A 24,073-nucleotide genomic window follows, 5' to 3' on the forward strand; every position below is an offset into this window, starting at 1 on the left:
GAAACCTATTTTTACATGTTTTACCAGGATTTTTAATTCACAGGGAAAAACAGGGAAAAACGTCACTTTTTCTCCTTATTCTGACATACAAAAATCTCCTAGCTGAAGCAGTCTTTATTTGATCTTTTAGGTAATTGGACAGAAAACAAGCTGTTCTGTGTGTTGTCTCTATTCTGAGGATATTTAAATCTGAGAAGTGTTTTTTTGGGTCTTTTCAAAAATCTATTGTTTGAATTTATTAATTACACCGGTGACCAGAGAGATCTGTGCTCAGTGCCATTTAAAGCTGATCTCCAAGGAAAACAAAAATCCTCCATTGCAGTGGGGCACTGCAAGAGTTAGATGTTTATGTAGGTCTGGGGTACCAAAAGTACTTTTACTTGCCTGATCCTCTGCTCTCCTGGAAGCCGGCACTCTCGTCTACTCCTCTATGCACCAGCTTGTCAGTTGTTCCTGGGCATCCTCATGTCCAGTGCAGGGCTATGGGCCCTGCATTGTAATTGTGATGTCAGCGAACCTTAGACCAGATTGTAGGGAGAAGAGGGTACAGGGACCAGTCTAGAAGCCTGGATGGAGCCCACAAGAGCTAAAGATTCAAGTAAGCAAAAGTGCTTTTTGCATATTCTAAACCTTAATGGGTATTTTACACCTGCAGTGTATGGGAATTTACACTCCAACAAAGCATTTTTTTTTTTTAAATGCCTGCAGTGGTAGTTTGTGAACATAATTCCAAAACTTACGCGTTTCGTCACATCCGGTGACGTCTTCGGTGATGAAGACCGGATGTGACGAAACGCGTAAGATTTGGAACGCACAGCGTACGTGACGTGTGACGCAGGTGGAACGCAAGCCGGAAGTCTTCCCGCTCGCTACCCTGTACTCGGTTTGCACCGACACACGCTCACGGCCTTTTTTATTGGCAAATTACTTTCATTTTGGCTTATATATTTTTTTAAATTCTTTGTATTACTATCAATACGGTTTTACCCAGATTGGGGAATAAAATTTATATCTAAAATACTACACCATCCGGAGCTTTTTTTGTCTTCCTTTTTATCCGGCCTGAGGTGAGAGGAGAGAGAGGGGGAGCCCGCCATCCTACCCACCCAAAGCAAGCCAAGAGGAGACTCCATCATAGCCTGGAAGGCTACCTAAGCTTGGCTGGTCTTGATGCCATAAGGCATACATGACCCACGCTATTTGGTGAGTGACCCAATCTTACCATTTTTCAAGGTGGAAATAAAAGCTCCACTGAGCACCACAGAGCGGATTGAGAAATCACTACGCTGAGCACTTGCACCTATTGTCTGGGAATAAGCATTGTTTGCATGAGAGACTCACTATTTATTTTACTTATTGGATTTTAAAAAAATTTAAAATTCTGAAAACTTTTTTGGACTTCTTCTTTGATATTTTCACAGTCACCTTATGGAATCTTTTATAATGTTTTATATGAATTAATTTGATTATATCACCATATTGTCACAATAGTCACCTTAATGAAATTTATGTATGAATTTTATGTATATCACTTTATACTTTATTATCAACATTTTACTGTAATTAATTAATTTTAGCAAGCGCTATAGGTAGCCTATTTTAGACTACTTACCTGCAACAATTTTAAATAGTCTTAAAAGTCCCACAACAAGGGGAATTCTCTTTTCGCAATTTATACCCGGGATGTGGCACCATTAGGAGCTGTCCAACACGAGCACATTTTGTGCACTAAATAGATATATAAAATAATTATATATAAAATTGTACATATAGAACGGAAAAAATCAAGTGCATAAGTAGTGCATGAGATATGTGAATAATCTCATAAATATTCCATACAGTACATGTGCAAATGTGACTGCTTGTGAAAAAAGTTCAAAAGTATTAAGATAATTCAATGCAGTGCAAGGTGCAGGTGCTCAGTGCCAGGTTCTCCAATCAAATACTGGTGTCACTTTTTTCTTTCCACCGTGGCTAATAGTAAAATTGCTCACTCACCAGACCAAGTGAGTCTTATATGCCGAACGTCTTCAGAGCTATGAAGATGTCAGCCAATGACGAAACGCGTTAGATGGAACGCACGTCGTCACATGAGCTGGGTGGAACACAAACTAGTAGTACCGCTCTCCACTCCACAGCTCTTTATGTGATGGCGTTTACTTGTTTTGTTCCTGCAATTGGATCGTATGAACGGTTTTTTTTTTTTGGATTTATGTGCAATAAAATACCTTTTAAACGTTACTGCGCTATCTGGAGCTTTCCTTTTTAAACATATCTGGCTGGAGAATGGCAGCGGAGGAGTGACACCATTGGAATAAAGAGGAGGTACCCACTCTCCCGTCTCTGGGGGCCATTTAAGCTTATGTGGTCTTAATGCCATAAGGCATATAAGACTCACTTGGTCTGGTGAGTGAGCAATTTTACTATTAGCCACGGTGGAAAGAAAAAGGTGACACCAGTATTTGATTGGAGAGCCTGGCACTGAGCACCTGCACCTTGCACTGCATTGAATTATCTTAATACTTTTGAAATTTTTTCACAAGCAGTCACATTTGCACATGAACTGTTTGAATATTTTTTTCCGCTCTATATGTATTATTTTATATATCTATTTAGTGTGTAACTTATTGAACGAGCAACTTTGTTTTTTGTATATCACATTCATTTGTTCACTTGGTTTCTCTGCACAAACTCTATGCACTTTAATAGAAGCATTAATATTATTTCTCCTGAAATTTTATAGGATTGTTTATAATTTATATTACATACCTGCACTTTATGATAGAGCAAGCGCTATAGGTAATCCTGTATCAAGGTTACTTCACACACAGTCACTAGCACTTTACTATAGCAGCTGCATCCCACCCCTTTTAGTACTAGTTTTTTGTTCTTTTTTTCTTTTTTTTCTAGCTTATAGGTTGATCCATTGGCGCGGGGGATATACCACCAGTATATCATACCCCTGCAGCCGAGAATAACTAAACTGGTTACATAGGATGAAAAAAGACACTAGTCTACCTAGTAGCAAAGAATATTTACATTGGTGATCAGCAGAGACTAGTCATTTTATATGGTCAGCAGAAATTAATAAATTCATTAGTGGTCACCAGAGATGGATAATTACATAAATTTTGTTAGTGATCATGATTGGCAGAGACGAATGTGTATTTTTATAATCAGCAGAGAAGAACGGTTACATTGGTGGTCAGCATAAATTAAGTTTACCACTTGTCCCTGTTTCCCCCTAGGAAATAGTTGTCCCTGGAATGTCCCTGACCATGGGGAGGTGCAGTTTACACACCACACTGCAAAGACACCTTGACCACCTCAGAATGGCGGTGCCAGACACTGTAGTGAATTGCACATGTACAGCAGTCCTCGACAGTTGCACCACCTTTCCTTTTCTAGCTTTTGGCTATGGAGTGCAGCAGTGCCATTTTAGAGTGGCTGAAGCACTGTGCAATGTAATGTTTACACTGTACAGCCTTTTTGCAGACAATATTCTGGAGAGTAGGGGTCAATCCTTAAGGGAGCAATCCTTAATCTACTGGTGATGGGTAAAAAATCTACTTACATCTGACCTCTGGTCTCCTAGAATTGCTTCCACTTGACACCTGCACTTCTAGCATTACTTACACCTGTTCTCTGAACTCTGTGCGCTACTTGTTGTATACCTCTGCAAGCTGTGTGTTAAGTACTCCTGACCCGTGTACTATTGACCCATAGCAGCGAAGGCTCCGTTTTTTTTAACCACACCCCTTTAAGCCCTTCCCACTGTTACCACAGTTTGGCAACAAATTGCCATGACACTTATAGTACCATGTAATTTTTTTTTCTTGTAGTGCATCCCCAAGTATGTATTTAAAGGATTTCTATGTGTAGTGCATTAATATGTGACCCACATGGCAGTGCCCAGCTTCCCGTGCCTTTGACAGTAGTTTGCTTATTAACCCTAAAAATAGCCAGAAGTTTAAGTTCACAGGATGTTGAAGAAGATTCCCTAACCTTTTGGTGAATTGAACCCCAGGCAGATTTGCCCATCACTAGTCTCTCTCCATATCTGCCTTTAAAAACGTTGACAGTACCTTTTTTACTGCCACATAAATGCATGGTCCCAGTCTCTAATTTCTCTCCAATCATACTAAATATTAACTTTCAAATCCAATGTGTGTGGTTTAGTCATTCCTAAAGTAAATATAGCCCAAAATGTAGGGATATTGCAGCACGTTCCATAATGCAAGGCAGAACCAAAGGCACGGCTATGGGAGCTTAATTTGCCCCAAGCTATGCAAACCTAAAGATGGGACTATGGGAATTTTAGTATCCATCAACACAATCCCTTTGCACAGCATATGTCTATTATAGTCTATTATGGAAGATATAGTGACGATATTGTCATCATTTGGGACGGACCACCTACTAGTATCCTAGAATTTGTAAAATACTGCAACAATAACTCCTTTGAGTTATCCTTCACTCATGTTCACGACTCTAGTTCTGGGGACCCTAGGTAACAAGATTATTGTTAAGAAACACTTTAAGGATACCGCAGACAATTCCTACATCCATTCTAGTAGTTTCCACCACCCGAGATGGAAGTACAACATACCCAAAAGTCAGTTTCATAGACTCCGCACTGTACTTCGGATACTGATTATACAGAACAGAGCAATACCCATTCCATCAAATTTCTTGAAAAAGGATACACTCTAGATCATATAGAAAACACCCATAGGGCCAACCTTAATCCCATATCCAAAATAAAGTGCGAGACACCCAAAGAAGAACATATGAGATTTATCACCGAATATCATTGTCATTCTAAGTGGATGGAGAAAATCTTCCAAAAACATTGGGGCATATTATTACAAGATCCAGTTTTAACTCAAGTTCTACCCACCCAACCTTAAATCACCTAACGCAAAGCCGCAACATAAAAAGCCAAATTGCCCCTAGTAAATTTAAAACTTAAAAAGTGGGCCCAAAGAAAGGTGGCCTCTTTTCCAATTTGGTTGGCATGTACAAATGCAGAAAGGGGAATTGCCTGAAGTCCTTTGAGGCAAATAACAGACAGCATTCAAAAGATAGTTTCTTCACTTGTTCCTCAAAATTTGTTATCTATGCTCTCAAATGTCCCTGTGGGCTGCTCTATGTTGGCAGAACCATTAGGCCCCTGAGGACAAGATTTGGGGAACACAGGAGAGCCATAGAAGAACGAGAAAAGAAAGAAACAAAAAATACTGTATACCCAAACATTTTTGAGAAACACAAGCACAATCAACTGAGGGGCTAGCAGTTTGGGTTGTGGAGCAAATTCCTAATACTCTCCAAGCAGCAGAAAGATACAAAAAATTATGTGAACAAGAAACATATTGGATATTTTCTTAACTACTTTAGTCCCCATGGGTTTAAATGAAGAAATAGAGACACGCACGATATTAGAGAACTATCATTCAGAGATGCATTGTCCCATCCCCCAGAAGATCAAAGGTCCTTACATATAATCATATTGAGATGGTCCAAAATCCAGTATTCTAATTTATTTTATTGTCCTTTCCCCATCCTTGCGCCCAATTGAGAACTTTTGAGTTCTTATGTTGATATCATTGACTGAGAGACAAATCGTTCTCACTGTTAATCCTAGTTCATTCTTAATTCATGGTTTGTATTTTTATCTCTTTATCTGTATTTTCTATTGCAATTCATCTTTATTTTTAATTCTACATTTACTTTATTTTATTTTTATTTCTATTTTTAATTTTTTATCTATACTTTTTTCTATTTTTTATTTTATTTTTAACTTTATTTTATTTTTTATTTTTATTCATATTTATTTTTATTTATTTTTTATTTTTATTTATACTTGTATTTCTTTTTTATTTTCATCCTCCTTACATTAATACACTTTCTTCTAAATCTCTTTCACCCTTATCCCACCAACATTTCAATAAACACATTCCCTCTTCTTGAGAACAAAAGAGGGTGGAGCTCCACTGTAATCAAGCTTACCAGCCTTGTGTAGTTCTCTCCCCCCCTCCCCCCCTCTTCTATTTGCACTCTATAAATATGGGTATGCCATCCCGGTTTCTCTCATTCGGTCTGACGAAGGAGCTAGGAGGCTCCGAAACATGTTGCTGCTCACTTCACAGCCCACTGTGTAACAGCCAGTCGCGCTCACTTCCGGCTTGCTTTGCAGCCTGGTCACGGTTGGCCACTGTACACAGTTGCACCGTTCTCTCCTCCTGTGACAGCCCTATCTCCACAATGTGCTGACGTCTTTGGACTTTCCATCTCAGGGCTTACTCCACTCCTGGAGTCTCAGAGCTGCCCACCCACAGGGCTAACACCATACACAGACAAGCATTTGTCAGCTCACTAGGATTCAGCAGGAAGCGGAACACAATACATCTACAGGATCCACGGGATTGTCGTCTGGCACATCCGGAGGAGTACAATAAACTTTGCTAGCCCAATCTCCACACTATGTGAGTGAAATCCATTTTATTACATGTGTTTTAAGAATAAACAGATACATTTAGAAGGCTGCGCTCTCTTGTTTTTTTTTTTTCATTGAAGTACCCTAATGACCCAGAGAAAAAGCACAATGGAGTGCCCTAATTCCAGAAAAAACAGATAAAGAAGGTGCCTGATTAAAGGGTCTAGAGTTAAGGCTACAAGGAGAAGCCTCAGCATCTAAACTGTGAGGAGGTACACATTCAAGGGACCCAGTAGACTGAACAAACAGTCCCTTATTTGCCAAAAACACCTACCTAACGAGAAAGCAGATGAGATGGAGGACTTCTGGCCTTGAGATCTGCAATTTGAGTGGGAGCTAGACTTTGATGGTCTGAAAAAAACGACTATAGCAGCAGGTAAAGAATAGGGTTCCTCCACGCCATCTCAAGATCTCCTGCATTGAGGCAGAAAATCAGTACAAGCACCAGAGGCAACAGGAATGATCGTGTCAAAGGCACAACCAAAGAGACACCCACCCTTACACCGCCAAAAAAAAGTAATAAATAGGTCCTCTGCAGGTTGACATAATGTGCTAGTATGCGCTGCATACTAGCACGTTATGACCGATTTACCTACAAATGGAGCCCTCCAGCGAAGCACTGTCATGGCTTTATAGGTTCTTCCTTCCATGTTCGCGGGTATAAGCTGTTTTGAATGGCCAGGTCCGCGATTACTTCACTCCCGCACATGCGTGAATGTGCAGGTGACATCATGGGCTACTACCGATGTGAATGTCTCCTAAACAGTGCACATTTAGGATATATTCATTGTACCTACAGGTAACCTTGATTGTAAACTTACCCGTACAAACAAGTTTAAATACAGACTTTACTACCACGTTAAAGGGCAAAAAAGTAAAATATTCCCTAAGCACAAAGCCAGAGCACCATTCGCATTAACTCATAGGAGACACAGGCATGTAGATGCTAGTAGGAGCCAGTCACAGCTAAACCATAGGCTTTAGGACACAAAGGTTTGCCAGTGAGATGGAGGGGTCTCTTTTAAGAGATTTCAGTTCGGGATGAAGGTAAGTATTTAGCGTGCAGATACACTGAGGGGGTAGTAAAAGTGAAGTTTTCCTTTACAGCCTTCATTGCTACATAACAAGAGGTAATCCAGCCTTCTTCTTTGGAGCATGTATCTATTTTCTGTCCTATATATTTGCATTTATTTAGTTAAGGTAGCTGAAGGTTATGCTATGTGTTTATCAACAGTATTAAAACCCAAGGGAGTGTTACATTTGCAGGCATTAGCATGATGTTTGCATAATTTTATATTCAAAATTAAAAATAGCTAATGAGTCATGTAGTTCCTAGTTAATGTTTAAATCATATATTTTGAAAGCTTATTTATAGCAAGTCTAATCTTTATTATTTGATTTCTTGTATGACTGTAGTTCCACTAGAGGTCGCACATGCAGTTAAAAAAATAAATGAGGTAGACCTTGTGAAAGTTTATTCACAGCAAACACATGAAAATGCATGTTTTTGGGAAAATTTTGATGTGTTCTGTAGCGATCTTTTTCCACTGCAGTGAGTTGTGATTGAAGAAAAGTCCTGAATGCTGCATTTTGGATCAGTAACCTTATGTATTGTCATGGACATTTCAGGTGTAAAAATACATGACTTTACTTTGGCAGAACTCCACCCAACCCCTGCAACTTATTTTTCTTGAAGGCCACTGAGGGACACAAGGGTGAGACCCTTGTCTTTTAATGGACTTGAGGAAAAGTTTTTGTGTTTTAATGTTCACTACAATAATCTTATTTTCTTTATTGCCCATTAAAGAACATAGGAAATCAGGAATTCTGATATATTTAGGACATCCAAAAGCAGTCTAAGTAACAGCCACTAAGTGTTCCAACTGATGTAGAGATCATTGGACAAAGAGTATTTGGAGGAATCAAAGTCTGAATTAGGGTTAGTTAAAAAAAAGTCAAGCAAAAAAAGGGGAGGGCACCAAGGATCAACCTGATGCTCCAGGGCAGGATAATTAATCCTAGCTAAAATAAGTTGCTTCCTGAAGGAGTGATGAGAGCCTCAACCAGTGAAGACTGGAGGATCAACCAGTTGTACACCAAAAATGGGGGGGGGGGGGGGGACTAGACTAACCACTAATGCTGTCAACAAGAAAATCTTAGTACTGAGCTAAAAGTCCTAGGAACAAAAAATTCCTAAGGTGAAGTTTGGACAGGCGTACTATGTCCAAAAGCAGAAAGCTTAAGTTTAGCATTCCTAAACCTTGACTTCAGGGAAATAAATATTAGACAGATGTAGAACAGTCAAAAGAAATACAGGTAGTCAATTGCTGAAGGCTCAAGCCTAGCATTCTTACCCCTTGAATTCTGGAAAAAGATGGAGCATAATAAGAAAGAGATCACCTGGTCAGACCTGAATTCTCACAATAAGATGGCCTTGGGTGTGCGATATCTCACAGAATAACCATTACAATGATTGTAAGGGAGTGAACCACAAGGTTTGTATGAAATGTAGGGTTTTACCTTGAATCCTCCTAAAGGAGAGGGTAGGGTGATAAACTATACCTTTACAAAGGGTAAGCAGGAATGAGAGTATACCATAAACCAAAAAGGATTAAAGAACACCAGGATTAGAATGTTACACTGATTGAGTATAGGTGAGAGGAAGGGATCTTGAGGAGAATTCCTTGGAAGTCTGTAGTGCAGCTGGAGAATGAGGACTTCTCTCCCAGTGACAGGTAGCAGAAAGGCCTCAAGAATTACACTATCCCCCATTGGGGAAATCTGCAGCAAGATTCTATTGAGTCCTGTCTGCTGACCATCAAGGGAAATGTAGGACCCTCCAGCAAGAGGATATAGAAATACCTGTAATAATTAAAAATATATCTAAAAATATTATTAATATCTTTGGTAGCACCTCCCCTAACAACTGTACTGTCTCGTGTGAACAATGATGAGCTGAAGGCTATATTTTACTGAACATCCCTTTGCATTATTATCTCATGCGAAGTGGAGATCAGGGAGAAATCAGGTGTCAGAAATATAGTCTTGTGAAATTAAAAGTCCCTTTTTTGTTTTTTCACAAAACAAACAGAAGTAACTTGCTTTGGCAAACAGGCAAAACAGCGTAAAGCTAGATACACATTATACAACTTTTGTTGTTCGATTTCCTTTAGATTTACATTCAACTATGTAGTGCAAGGGCCTGCCTGATTGCATACAAATTGAAAGTGTTTAGATTTGACCTCATATTATCTGGTTTTGGTAAATCTAAAGGAAAAAATCTAAAGACAATTGTATAGTGTGTATGGCCCATAACTTCAACACACAACACAAAATAGGAACAAAGTCCTAATAGAACAATGGCACTGCTCTGTGCATGTCAAGGTGTTCCCCTTACATCTGGGAGCGAGTAAGAGAGGGTGGCTATGTTCCTACATACAGTGGAACCATAGAGAATGAACATAGCCACCCACTAACAGGCAGGTCACAGCAACAAATAAGGACATTTGGAGGGAGCTGAGAGCAAGAGAAAGTCATTTTTAAAAGTTGAATATAATTTTTTTAAACCAGTGTTTAGTGTCACTTTAATGAAAGTGAGCTGATCTACATTTGCAAAACCACATGACGTAAGAAGTCTTGTAGTCTCTAGTAAAGTAAAAAAACACAACAGAGCTACAACTAAGACAACTAACCAATGAACATCATCCTTATCCGATCAAAAGGGCAGTTATAAGTGTGGAGTCAGGAACTGTGGCACATGTAACGTTATGTGACATCGGAAAGTAACCGTTAAAGGGAGGGATGGTAAAATCCATCCAATTAAACAGTTCATCAACTGGGGGACGTTGTATATGGCATAATCTGCCCATGTGGTTGCCTATATGTGGGCTGTATATCTCTCTCCCTTAGAGTAATTGGGGAACATAAATGTGGGATCACTAATAAAAAAAGAAAGATACTCCATTCCTCGACACTTTAAAGGAGTACATCGAGGGGACCCTTCTGGCCTTAGAGCGTTCGGTATTGAGGCCATTGGGAAAGATCTGGATGCAGGAAGAAGAAACCAGAGGCTCTGCAAATGGGAAGCCTATGTGATCTTCACCCTTGGCAGTTTGGCCCCCGATGGCCTCAGTGAGGATTTAGATACATAATGTGATCTAAGAGTGTGTACAACTATACACCTTGGTCCATTGGCATATACTGCCCCCCCCCATTTCTCTTGAGGCAGACCTTTTCCTCCGGTAATATGTATGGAACACATCGGTGCATTATTATGCCTTCCAGATACACAGTAGGTGGCTGGTATGCACCCTTCAACCCCTCTCCTCTTACTTAGACTGGATTGACGTAATACCATCTCATGCCCTAGTGCCCTGTTGGCATCCCATTATAATGCAATTACCACATAACCTGTTGCCCTGTCCCAGAGCTTATACATCTTGACCCCCATATCTGACACACTTGCTGGGAAGAAACTGTTTGAAAACAAGGCCGCCAGAAAATTTATTCAGGGACTCCTCAATGCGGACAGCTTGTTGGGGCATATACAAGGCTGCAAACTTTAGGTTGAAGTGATTTATGAGGGGCCGAGGTTTGTGGAGCCAGTCCTATCCAGGGTCACCCCGAGGACGACAGTTCGTTGTCACTGAAGTACATGACCTGCAAGATTTGCTCGCATCTAGTCCTGGCCATGACAGCAGAGAACACGGGCATATGATGAATTGGGTCAGTGGACCAATATGACCACAGCTCACTCTTTTTAGTAATGCCCATGATGAGGGATAGGCCCGGAATGGTTTTAAATTCGGAAATGGTGATACGTTTCCATGCAAATTCTCTGGCAAGGGTCAAATATGGGTTTGCGGCGATAAATTGATCGGCATATAAATTGATTTGGTCCACAATAAATCTGTACAGACCTTCTGTGAAAAACAGCTCATAAGATCCAAGGGGAGTAAAAATGGCAGTTTCCACCTAAATTCCGGGTTGGCAAGTGAATGGGGACGTACGGGCGCTGCAGAAGTGGTGGGCTTCCAATCAGGATTTGCAAGCACATCAGGAAGGACACCATGGCCTCTACGGGTCTGTCTTTGATTTCTTTGTGGCTGCGGGACACTACTTGTGCTAGCCACTGCACCCGCTTGAACTGCACTTATGTAACTCGCCATGTCACCAAGTGTTACTGCAGTGCTGGTTTGTCTACGATCAGGATGTACTAGGCTGCTGGTGCTTGCCAGTTCACCAGAATGTTGACACTCTGCTGCATACGAGAACCATGCGATTGTTGCACCTCAGCAACCTGGGAATGGGGTTGGGTATGCCTGACCTTAGCAGCGACCACTACTCTGTTGTCAGAGCTATCTGTTAGGGTACTGTTGCTCTCTACAGGTTTGAATACTGAGCTTGATTCTGACAGGGATTCTTCCCCATCGCTCTCATCTGTCATGCTCAGCATCGTGTAGGCCTCTTCACTAGCGTACCTCTCGGACATTTTGGCCAATACATTTATAGGTACCTAGTGTGACTCACAGATAAAAAAAGCACCTGGTTGCCAAGGACTGCTACCAAAAAATGTAACTGCTAGTGCCAGCAGAGATCAGGCCTGACTCTAACACTGTGGTTTTGTGTGCTGTGTTTTGGAAGTGACAGTGATCTGCTAATACTGCACTTCTTGGGGGGCTAGGCGGAGGGGCTAAACGCAGGTGCTGGCAAATGTCAGGGCTGATCCTGCGAACGCTGTGTTTTGGGAACACTATACTAAAATTTTTGGGATGCTAGTATAGTTCTGATCTGATCAAATATATTGAACCGTTCAGACACTATTCTAGCAATGGAGGTGTTTAGTGTGTGTCACTGGCAATCAAAGGGTAAAATGTATTACTGAATATGTGGTGGGCAATCTGACGCTATCCTGGATTGATGCTAATTAACGCTAACTGACATCACCTGTGAAACTAATGCAGTGATTAGAAAAAAGATCTGAACACTATAATTATGACACTGTGACAGGGCAGTGTAGTAGTTAAATCTTTTTTAGGCAATATATGGCGGGTACCCTAAACCTATCTGGGACTGACGCTAACTACCAATAACTTCTGCTCGCTCTAACTCACGTCTTCAGTGACATTAAAACAGTGTTCAGTAAAAAAAAACCTGTACACTGTATAAAGTGATACTGTGAAATGGAGTGAAAAAGTTAACAGGGGGTGATCAGGGGGTGAAATATGTGCCTATGTGTACTGGTGTCAGTGTAGTGCTGGTGTAGACAGTAAATGCTATCTCCTCGCTCGCTGGAAGTAAAAAGGGATCCAGAAGGGGAGATTGCATCATTTTCTGCACCTGTGTTTACATTGCACAGGACATTCTGTGATTTGCCAGAACCGATCAGCAGGTCCAGGCGATAAATCATTGGCCTGGACCGGACAAGTGATCGGTTCTGAAATTAATCCGATCGCTGCCAAGTCGGCGGGCCCACACGGGCGCGCCCCCCCCCGAGGGAGTGAGCGGCTTACAGATACGTAGATTCACGCAGCCGAACCACCTTGCCACAGTAAATGTACAGCAGGTAGTTGGAAAGTGGTTAATAGGGTTTTGGGGTTCTAACTCCAAAAATGACCTCAGATTTGTACAGTTTTTTTTTTCACATCTTGCATTGACATAGTTATGTTGTAATATGTAACTAAGTAAAATTCATAATGACAACCACATAGAACCTATTTTTTGGCTAACTTTGAATATATTTACAAAAAATATAAAACTTGGTGATTTTCATCTTAAAGTTAGTTAAAGTCCCCCTTAACTTCAAAAGTGAAGCTGCAATTGTTGCTTATCCACTCGCCGACCAATAATATTAATTATATTGGCATATAAAATAAAATGGCAATTGTTGCAATATTTTATGTCACTTGGTATCTGCGCAGCGTTTTTTCAAACGCACCGTTTTTTGTTTTTTTAAACCCTAAAATTTAAAACATAATATATACCCTAATTGTTTTTTTGTAAAATATGAAAGATGATGGTATGCCAAGTAAATAAATACCTAACATGTCACACGCTTGTTGAATGGCGACGAACTATGATACCTAAAAAATCTCTGTAGTCAACACTTTAAAGTTTTTAACAGGTTACATGTTTAGAACATAGAGGCAATCAGAGATGATCTGGTCTCTGGGAACCTCTTTGGCCAGCCACGGGACCTATTGGATCATTTCTCAGGCACACAATTAAAAAACGACAAACACCGGCGAGCGGCGGGAGAGGGAGACGTCCCCTCCCACTGCTTCTGAAAGCGATCCAGTGACTAATTAGCCGTTTTGTATGCTTTCATGAGAGAGCTAGTCGCCGTCTGAAAAAAAAAATGGGTTTATGACTGATAGTTTCAGCCATAATCCAGGTAATCCACTTGTAAACTTAACGTGTATATATACGTGTTGTGACCAGCAAGTGGTTATCCTGTGTGTGCTGCTTCAGGATTTTCATTATGCAGCATTCAGCAATAATTCTCCATTACATTACCAGTTCACCAGCCTTTCTATTTCCTTTCCATCTCCTTAAAAGAGAAGTATGGTAATTGTTATTTTTTTTCAGAATCATACTTACCTAGGTGGACGCAGCATCGGTCCAATGCTGCATCTTTCCCCCGTCGGCTCTAAGACTGAGAACTGTGCGATCAAATACCACAGATCGCTCTGGTCTCAGGGCTCCCTGATAAGAGAGCTGGTGACTGTCAGCAGCTCTGTGCTTTGCCCTTCCCCCCCGTGCCACTTCAGGCATCTTTCCTGAGCCTGGACCGGCTCTGTGGCCTCAGCTGAGAACAGGTCACAGGAGTGCAGAACGAACTTCACTCCTGTGATCCACAGGAGAAATACAGCTAAAGCTTGTTTAATATCTTAATGGAAACATTCTCCTTGTTCCTCAATTACTGCACTTGGATTTTCTAGGAAAAACTCCAAGTGTGCATTAAAGAAATTAATTTTAAGCATTGAGCATCCAAAAGTTATGCGTTTTTCCAGCATGTTTTCAATAAGTGCATATTCTTGGTTCTTATTTTTCCCAAGGCACTTAGTAACCACACTTTTGAAGGCACTCCAAGCCTTTTTTTCCCACTTCAGTCATTTTAGACCAGAATTTTTCAAAAGACGGCAGTCTTCCAATGTTCAGTCTGACAAAAATACTTTATTTTTTTGCTTTTGATAAGTTTGGTAAGATCTTGCAGAGGTAGAGGTATTTAAAGCGTTTTCCACTTTTTTTGTAATGCCCTAATTTAAGCTATCTTATTTATATGAAGAGGTGGCAAAATATTTCTTCTGAACAAATACACTGCTCAAATAAATTAAAGCAACACATTGAAAACACATCAGATCTCCGTGGGGAAAAATATCATGCTGGATATCTATACTGATATGGACTGGGTAATGTGTTAGAAATGAAAGGAGGCCACATCGTTTGATGGAAATTAGGATTATCAACCTACAGAGGGCTGAATTCAAAGACCCCCTAAAAATCAAAGTGAAAAAAAGAATGCAGCAGGCTAGTCTATTCTGCTGAAATGTCATCTTTTCTGACTGTTTTTCACTAGTTTTTCATTTGCCTAGGGTCAGTGTCCCCACTAGTAGCATGAGGCGATACCTGGACCCTATAGAGGTTGCACAGGCAGTCCAGCTCCTCCAGGATGGCACAACAATATGTGCCATTGCCAGAAGGGTTGCTTTGTCTCCCAGCACAGTCTCAAGAGCATGGAGGAGATTCCAGGAGACAGACAGTTACTCTAGGAGAGCTGGACAGGGCTGTAGAAAGTCCTTAGCCTATTAGCAGGACCGGTATCTGCTCCTTTTTTCAAGGAGGAACAGGATGAGCACTGCCAGAGCCCTACAAATTGACCTCCAACAGGCCACTGGTGTGAATGTCTCTGACCAAACAATCAGAAACAGACTTCATAAGGGGGGGCCTAAGGGCCCAACGTCCTCTATTGGGCCTTGTGCTCACTGCCTGGCACAGTGGAGCTTGATTGGCATTTGTCATTGAACACCAGAATTGGCAGGTCCGCCACTGGTGCCCTGTGCTTCTCATGCCCCAATGTTTTCAGGAATGCATACAAGCAGTTGGGGGCCATACAAACTACTGATTACCATTTTGAGTTGCTGCATTGAAATTTCAGCAAAATGGACTAACCTGCTGCATAATATTTTCACTTTGATTTTTGGGGTGTCTTTGAATTCAGCCCTCAGTAGGTTGATAATTGTCATTTCCATCAAATGATGTAGCATCCTTTCATTCCTAACACATTACCTAGTCCCTATCAGTATAGATATCCAGCATGATATGTTTCCCTCATTGAGATCTGATGTGTTTTTCAAAGAAATTCCCTAGCTCTGCATGTGAAAGGAGGGAGGACATAGGTGATATCCTGGGAGACCAATGGGAGAAGGCTCTGGAGGCAGTGTTGGGGTGTCGCTTAACGTCTCACAGAGACTGTCACAATTATGCATTCTATTAAGAGTCCACCGTACTCCCCCCCCCCCCCCCCCCCCCAAACATCCAAAAAAACAAAATGTCTCCACATTTGTGAGATAGCAAATCTTATTTAAAAAGTACAGAACACTTAAATTCTGTTAGAAAATTCAACGCTCATCAAATTCCATAGATCTGTCAGACATGTAGTTCGCAATGGCCTGAATGGGTCCCTATTGGGTTGAGTCCCATCCAGTATCAATGTTGTATATATTCAGTATGTTTTCTATTGTGGATTATTACCACCTTATTTTGTGTTATACGCATGTTGCACTTTAATGTCCACTTGTGTGGATGTTTTTCTTCACACCTTTTTTATATACATTGAGTTATTTACATTTAACACTTGTTTTGATACAATGGTTTATATACAGTGGGTACGAAAAGTATTCAGACCCCCTTAAATTTTTCACTCTTTGTTATATTGCAGCCATTTGCTAAAATCATTTAGGTTCATTCTTCTTCCTCATGAATGTACACATAGCACCCCATACTGACAGAAAAACACAGAATTGTTGACATTGTTGCAGATTTATTAAAAAAGAAAAACTGAAATATCACATGGTCCTAAGTATTCAGACCCTTTGCTCAGTATTTAGTAGAAGCCCCCTTTTGATCTAATACAGCCAGGAGTCTTTTTGGGAAAGATGCAACAAGTCTTTCACACCTGGATTTGGGGATCCTCTGCCATTCCTCCTTGCAGATCCTCTCCAGTTCTGTCAGGTTGGATGGTAAACTTTGGTGGACAGCCATTTTTAGGTCTCTCCAGAGATGCTCAATTGGGTTTAAGTCAGGGCTCTGGCTGGGCCATTCAAGAACAGTCACGGAGTTGTTGTGAAGCCACTCCTTCGTTATTTTAGCTGTGTACTTAGGGTCATTGTCTTGTTGGAAGGTAAACCTTCGGCCCAGTCTGAGGTCCAGAGCACTCTGGAGAAGGTTTTTGTCCAGGATATCCCTGTACTTGGCCGCATTCATCTTTCCCTCGATTGCAACCAGTCGTCCTGTCCCTGCAGCTGAAAAACACCCCCACAGCATGATGCTGCCACCACCATGCTTCACTGTTGGGACTGTATTGGACAGGTGATGAGCAGTGCCTGGTTTTCTCCACACATACCGCTTAGAATTAAGGCCAAAAAGTTCTATTTTGGTCTCATCAGACCAGAGAATCTTATTTCTCACCATCTTGGAGTCCTTCAGGTGTTTTTTAGCAAACTCCATGCGGGCTTTCATGTGTCTTACACTGAGGAGAGGCTTCCGTCGGGCCACTCTGCCATAAAGCCCCGACTGGTGGAGGGCTGCAGTGATGGTTGACTTTCTACAACTTTCTCCCATCTCCTGACTGCATCTCTGGAGCTCAGCCACAGTGATCTTTGGGTTCTTCTTTACCTCTCTCACCAAGGCTCTTCTCCCCCGATAGCTCAGTTTGGCCGGACGGCCAGCTCTAGGAAGGGTTCTGGTCGTCCCAAACGTCTTCCATTTGAGGATTATGGAGGCCACTGTGCTCTTAGGAACCTTAAGTGCAGCAGAAATCTTTTTGTAACCTTGGCCAGATCTGTGCCTTGCCACAATTCTGTCTCTGAGCTCTTCAGGCAGTTCCTTTGACCTCATGATTCTCATTTGCTCTGACATGCATTGTGATCTGGAAGGTCTTATATAGGCAGGTGTGTGGCTTTCCTAATCAAGTCCAATCAGTATAATCAAACACAGCTGGACTCAAATGAAGGTGTAGAACCATCTCAAGGATGATCAGAAGAAATGGAAAGCACCTGAGTTAAATATATGAGTGTCACAGCAAAGGGTCTGAATACTTAGGACCATGTGATATTTCAGTTTTTCTTTTTTAATAAATCTGCAACAATGTCAACAATTCTGTGTTTTTCTGTCAGTATGGGGTGCTATGTGTACATTCATGAGGAAGAAGAATGAACCTAAATGATTTTAGCAAATGGCTGCAATATAACAGAGAGTGAAAAATTTAAGGGGGTCTGAATACTTTTCGTACCCACTGTATCAAATATGTAACCTCCATTAATATCAATGTTGTGTATATTCAGTATGTTTTCTATCGTAATCATATCTGATAGATTTGTGTGGTTCCCCTCATTGCACCACTGATACTTTAGCGCAGCACCTTTATCACACTGATTTCTTTAACACAATATTTTGTCTATTGTAGTGCTTTGCAGCTTTACCATTTTAGACCATTACTTCCTTTATATTTTTATATGAAAGTCATTTCCAACTATGAATGATCTCCTTTGGAAATATTGATCTTTTTAGAGCAAGTTATATGGTCAACATAGAAGAGGAGGCGTATTACTTATTTTTATTATTGCACAAACATATGTAACATCACATGAGAAATATAGCTTTCTTTGAGTTCATATGTAGAGTAAATGTTAGAACTACACTATAAGTCTGCCCTTTGCTTCATAAATACATCTGTGAAATGGAAGACCAAGCCACAGATCAGTCGCCCATCACAATTATTTCATGCTACTGATTCACTAAAACCATCAATTTCCACGGCCCAAAGGCTTGCATGCTCTGAAGAGAATTCATCGTGTTGAAAGGTCCCAGAAAAAAAAATCTCCTTGGGAAAGTGAAGTGAAGCTGAGGGTACTGATGTTTATGCCTGGGGAAATACTAAGTGGGAAATGTTTGAAGTATTTTTCAACATATTCGCCTCAACTTGTGTATCTCTTTTTGGAAATTTTCCATTTATTAACTTCTTTCATAACTGGTGACCTAGCCTGAAATGTTACGAAACTAAATGTATGTAAACAGAACTTTTATAAAAGATTACTTTCATAAAGGATGGCTTAAAGTTATGGTAAACCTTCACCTTGTAAAACAACCCATTCAGTTTAAAATTAAAATGAAAGGCAAAACATTTGTATATAGATATAAAAAAATACCCTTTTTAAACTTTTTTATAAGTGATCACATTCCCTCTGTTCTCAGCTGCATAAGATATGGGGGAGGGGAAGCAGCAGTACACTGAGCTTCACAGTGAATGGCTGTGCAGGGGGGCGTGTCAGGACAAGTCTGGTCATTGGAGGAGAGTGGGCTGAGTTCCAAGCACAGCTAGAGAACTGACCACGATGTGCTCTCTTGCCTAGCCTGTTTTTAATAGGAAAGCAGAGGGACATGCAGAAACGCTAGGGATTTCACACAAAGGAAGCAAAACAAAAGGAACAGGAGACTTCTTCATACAAGTACATGGTACAGCAGGCACATATCAGGAATAGGAATTGCTGGGGTAACAAACACTTTAAAAGCAAAGTAAAGTTTATACATTTTTTAGGCTATACGGTACATTGAAAACAGACCTATAAAATAATACACTCCCTTTCCCTGGGTAAGCTCACTCACTTTACTGAGCCTATGGAGGGAGTCTTGGCTGGACATGGGGATTAGTAGTTTAGAGGAGGAAGATAACATTGTTTTTGCTTTCAGTTCATCTGATAGGAAGTGACAAGGACACTGCCTTTTTGGCATAATCAACAGGTATTTTCTGTACTTGCTAAAAATATTCTTAGTCTGAAAACGAATGCAGCCACCACATTTAAGCACTGGCAAGCTGTAATATATTACATTTCTGTTCAGTTTAGTTATTTTATTTAAAAACATTATTATTGCAGACATTGGGACAGGATAATAACACAAAATTCAAGACTTTTTAATAAGGACTGTTACAGAACTGTTACAGAATCACCCTTCTCAAAAAGCAAAATCTAAATTCCTTAAATCTCAGATATCAGTTAATAGTATTTCAGTGGGCTTTAAAAGAACCAAAAAAGGGTGGGAGATTAAACATGTCATGAAGTTTATTGCAGCTTGTATAAGGTTGGAGAAAAGTGAAAATCAGGAACCACAGTAGTAGAGCAGAAAAGAGGAGAGTTACAGAGGGTTCCAGAAAAGAGTTCTGGTTAGGCAATTTTCTTTCGAAGGAAAGAAAATTACTTGATTCTCCCATCAGAGGCGTAACTAGAACCTTCAGGGCCCCAATGCAAGAAACCATGAAGGGCCCCCCCGGACCCCTGGGCGGGGCCCTTCCCTTCAAGCCCCGGGCTCTTCCCACTGATCCTGGGGCCCTTTACTCCGCTTGCGGGGCCCTTTATTGCGGTCCCACAGCGGGTCCCTTTCACAAGTTTTACAGTGGGCCCCCTTCCTGCCATCTTGGGGCCTCCCCACGGTGGTGAAATGCCAGGGCCCGGTTGCAAGTGTGACCTTTGCGATCCTGAAAGTTTACCCACTGGTGTCAGTAGTTTTTTATTTTATTTTTTTACAATGTCACTGACTATGACTCTGCCCATTTAGAGAAGCAAGGAGCTGGTAAATTACATATTTACCGACCCCTTCCTGGTTCTCTATTGTTACACATCCCCTGCAGCAGCCGGCAGGAAAGGGGAGGGATCACAGTGGGGGGGGGGGGACCAGGGGAGCACACAGGGGCCCAGAGACAGCAGAACACAAGTGAACTGGATAGGAGGAGTGGCGGGAGCAGCATACAGAGGATCCAATCTCCTCCATTTTCTTTCTGCAGCTACAGGAGGAAAAAAGGAGGACAGTGATTTCTCTACATGCTGTCCCCGCCTCCCCTCCTATCCAATTCTGGGCCCCCTGGAGTATTGGGCCCGGTTGCAATCGCAACCCCTGTAGTTACGCCCCTGTCTCCCATCCACATTGAGAATCCCTCCCGCTGTGCTGTTGTATGCTGACAATTGGAGGTTTCCCAGTAATCAGAATACAATGATCATGTATAGTTGCAATTCAAAAGTGTCAAATTTAGATCCCTCTGACCACAGAACAGTTTTCCACTTTGCAACAGGGCACTTTAAATGAGCTTTAGCACAGAGAAGACGACTGCGTTTTTTGGATCATGTTTAGATATGGCTTGGATGGTTCAGCGAACTTTGTCTACAAGCAATGATTTTTGGAAGTATTCCTGAGCCCTTGCAGTGATGTCTATCACAGAATCATGCCTGTTTTTAAGGCAGTGCCATCTGATAGCCAGAAGATCACAGGCATCCAAAATTATGTTTTGGCCTTGTCCATGGCACACAGAGATTTCTCCTGATTCTCTGAATCTTTTGATGGAATTATGTACTGTAGATGATGATGATTCAAATATTCAAAGTCATTGCAATTTTTCATTGAGGAACATTATTCTGGAATTGTTCAAAAATTTTTAGATGCAGCTTTTCATAGATTGGTGAATCTCTGCCCATCCTAAAGTGTTTGTAACCCTAAAACAAAAAAGAGATCCTGTTCCCTTATAGCAGAATAAACAGCACAGTGCTTGTGCTGTCTAATCTGCCCCTCTCTAAACTGTAAAAAGAAAAAACCTGGCTGATCCTGCCACTTCCTGTGTCCCTCTCTGTGAGCTGACCATGGTAATTATGGCTGCTGAGCCCTGACTTCTGTGGTCAGCCTGTGTGCCTCCATCATCCACAGGTCTCCTCTGTCCCCCTCACCCCCTCCCTTCCTGCCTGTCAGCTCTGTGTGTCTGTGTCTCTGTATTTGTCCACTACTGCTACTACTATTAAAAAACAAAAGATTGTTTTTTAACAATCAAGATTGTTTTTTCAACAAAAAAGTGTCACTGTCAGCCCCTCTATTATAACTACTCATAACACACAGGGTAAATGTTTTTCTAAAACTAAGCTTGTAAATAATGTTTTACGGCTATCTTCAGGCTGGTCTCCTACTCCGATCCAGGGCTACTGTGGGAGGGGCTGAGCAGCCATGTGACCTCCCTGGCTGACGTCCGAGGGAGATCTCGGCCCCTCCTGCAGTAGCCCTGGAACAGGGTAGGAGACCAGCCGGGAGTCATGTGACCGGCCTGAAGATAGCTGTTAAACAGTAATAACAAGCTTTGTTTTAGAAAAACATTTAGCCTGTGTGTTATGCCTAGTTATAACAGAGGGGCTGGCAGTGAAATACGTTTTTGTGGTAACAATTACTTTCATTTCTGAGAAACTCTGTCTCTCTGAGACTCTTTTTATACCCAATCATGTGACTGACCTGTTGACAATAAACCGAATTAGTTGCAACATTTTCTTCCAGCTCTTCCTTGTTCGTACCAACTACTTTGTTAGCTTTTTCTTGCCCTGATGGGTTACTGCCATAAATTTCAAAAATAGCTTGTTTTTCCTTAAAATGGTACATTTTCTCAGTTTCAACATTTGATATTTTCTAATGTGAATAGAAAATGGGTTTATGACATTTAAAAATCATTGCATTCTGTTTTCAGGTAAACTTAGCGTACCACATTTTTTGAAATTGGGGTTGTATATGTTTAAACTACTATTAAAATATTTAATTTATATATTTTTGGAAATATGATATAATGAAATTATATATGTAATTATTGGTTTTGTACAGATTCAACAGTTTATATGCATACAGTCTAAAAGAAAACACACATTTGTGCAAAAATCTGCCTATGGGGTATTACATTTTCAAAATTTGTAAATGATTTAGTATATATATTTATTTCATTATGTTATTTATAATAAATATTTTAATATATGGGAATTATGCATTTCATGATTTGAAGATCAGTAATGGAAATTGTTAGTAAAAATGATGTATGATCTGAAATAATTTGTACAAGCATTTAAAATCTCCTAATACACATACTCATACTTTTCATTTTGCAGTGGGATTTTGAAGATTTAGATCAAAATTGGAATAAGGACTCTGAAGTTCCAAGTATCCAGCCAACTGACAGCTCTGTTCTAAATGTTGCAAGTTGTAATTCTGAATGGCAGTTTTCATCTACTCTCTTGCCAAGTTAAAAAAAAAAAAAAACTTTGAAATCAATAATGGCAAAAAGAAAACACAGCCTGCAGACATGACAAAGACAGATCAGAAGAGAAAACGCAGCATACTAGTTTAGCTTGTCAATGGGCTAATTATGTTTTTTTCATTCAATTGTATCACTGTCACTGGCTTGAAAAAAGTATGATTTGATGTAAAGATTGTACTGCATTTAAAAGCACAGGACAGTTTATACTTTATCTTCTGCATAATATAAATGAATCATCACCCGGTAAACAATTTGCTTGTACTACAACGGCATGAAAAAATGCTGCAGGGGTCAGCATGATGACTGCTTTTTTACAAGCCTGTAGCTTGTGAATCATCACAGCGCTGCCTATGTTGCCTGAAACCCTCTCACTGTGAGCTGCAGTCTTCGGTGGGGTGGTTGGGATATATAAATGAAAAAGGATTTGGCCGAGTGAGGTAAGGTAGGTAAAGGAAGTTTTTGTTTACTTTATGAGGCTTCTGCAGCACATATAAACTGGATTTGGGACTTTTAGTTTAGAAGTAGTAATAAAGCCCCAACTTTTTTAGTTTACCATATTGAGCACAATAAAATAATCATTCTCCTGTAAATTATTTGTTTAAATTCTTACCACAGCAGTTGGAGTTTACAACTTTAAATACAGCTGCTTGCTCCTGATCTCTCAGGGATGCTTCTCTGAACATCCAGTTTTACTGGAAAGAGTTAATACTGGAAAGTCTTTTAGCTTGGGGAAGGGAGGAGGAGAGGAGTGCTTTGCCATCCTAAGCTATAGGGCTGTGTGTTTGTTAACCACTTCAGCCCCGGAAGGATTTGCCCCCTTAATGACCAGGCCATTTTTAGCGATTCAGCACTGCGTTACTTTAACGGACAATTGCGCGGTCGTGCGATGATGTACCCCCAAAAAAAAAACAGTGTCTTTTTTTCCCCACAAATAGAGCTTTCTTTTGGTGGTATTTGATCATCTGTGCAATTTTTTATAAACAAAAAAAAGCAACAATTCTGAAAAAAAACAATATTTTTCACATTCTGCTATATAACATTCCCAATAAAAAAAAAAAATGTAAAAATCGAATTTCATCCTTTTAAGCCAATTTGTATTCTGCTACATATTTTTGGTAAAAAAAAATCCCAATAAGCGTATTTTGATTGGTTTGTGCAAAAGTTATTGTGTCTACAAACTAGAGGAAAAATTTATGTAATTTTTATTTACTTATTTTTTTACTAGTAATGGTGGTGATCTGCGATTTTTA

General features: G+C 40.5%; 1 protein-coding gene across 2 annotated transcripts in view; it reads left to right on the top strand.

Annotated features, from left to right (window-relative positions):
• The window catches only part of TMEM44 (transmembrane protein 44), a 69,492-nt gene extending 46,498 nt beyond the window's left edge, over positions 1–22,994 (top strand). For both annotated transcript variants that reach the window (XM_082252591.1, XM_082252590.1), the window contains one exon: positions 22,675–22,994. In XM_082252591.1, coding sequence (XP_082108717.1) covers positions 22,675–22,812 — 138 coding nt within the window. In that variant the 3' untranslated portion in view covers positions 22,813–22,994. The remainder of the gene's footprint in view (positions 1–22,674) is intronic.
• Positions 22,995–24,073: the final 1,079 nt, after the last annotated feature.

This window comes from Pelophylax lessonae (genome assembly GCF_965119305.1).
Source record: "Pelophylax lessonae genome assembly, chromosome: 3".
Classification (NCBI taxonomy): Eukaryota; Metazoa; Chordata; class Amphibia; order Anura; family Ranidae; genus Pelophylax; species Pelophylax lessonae.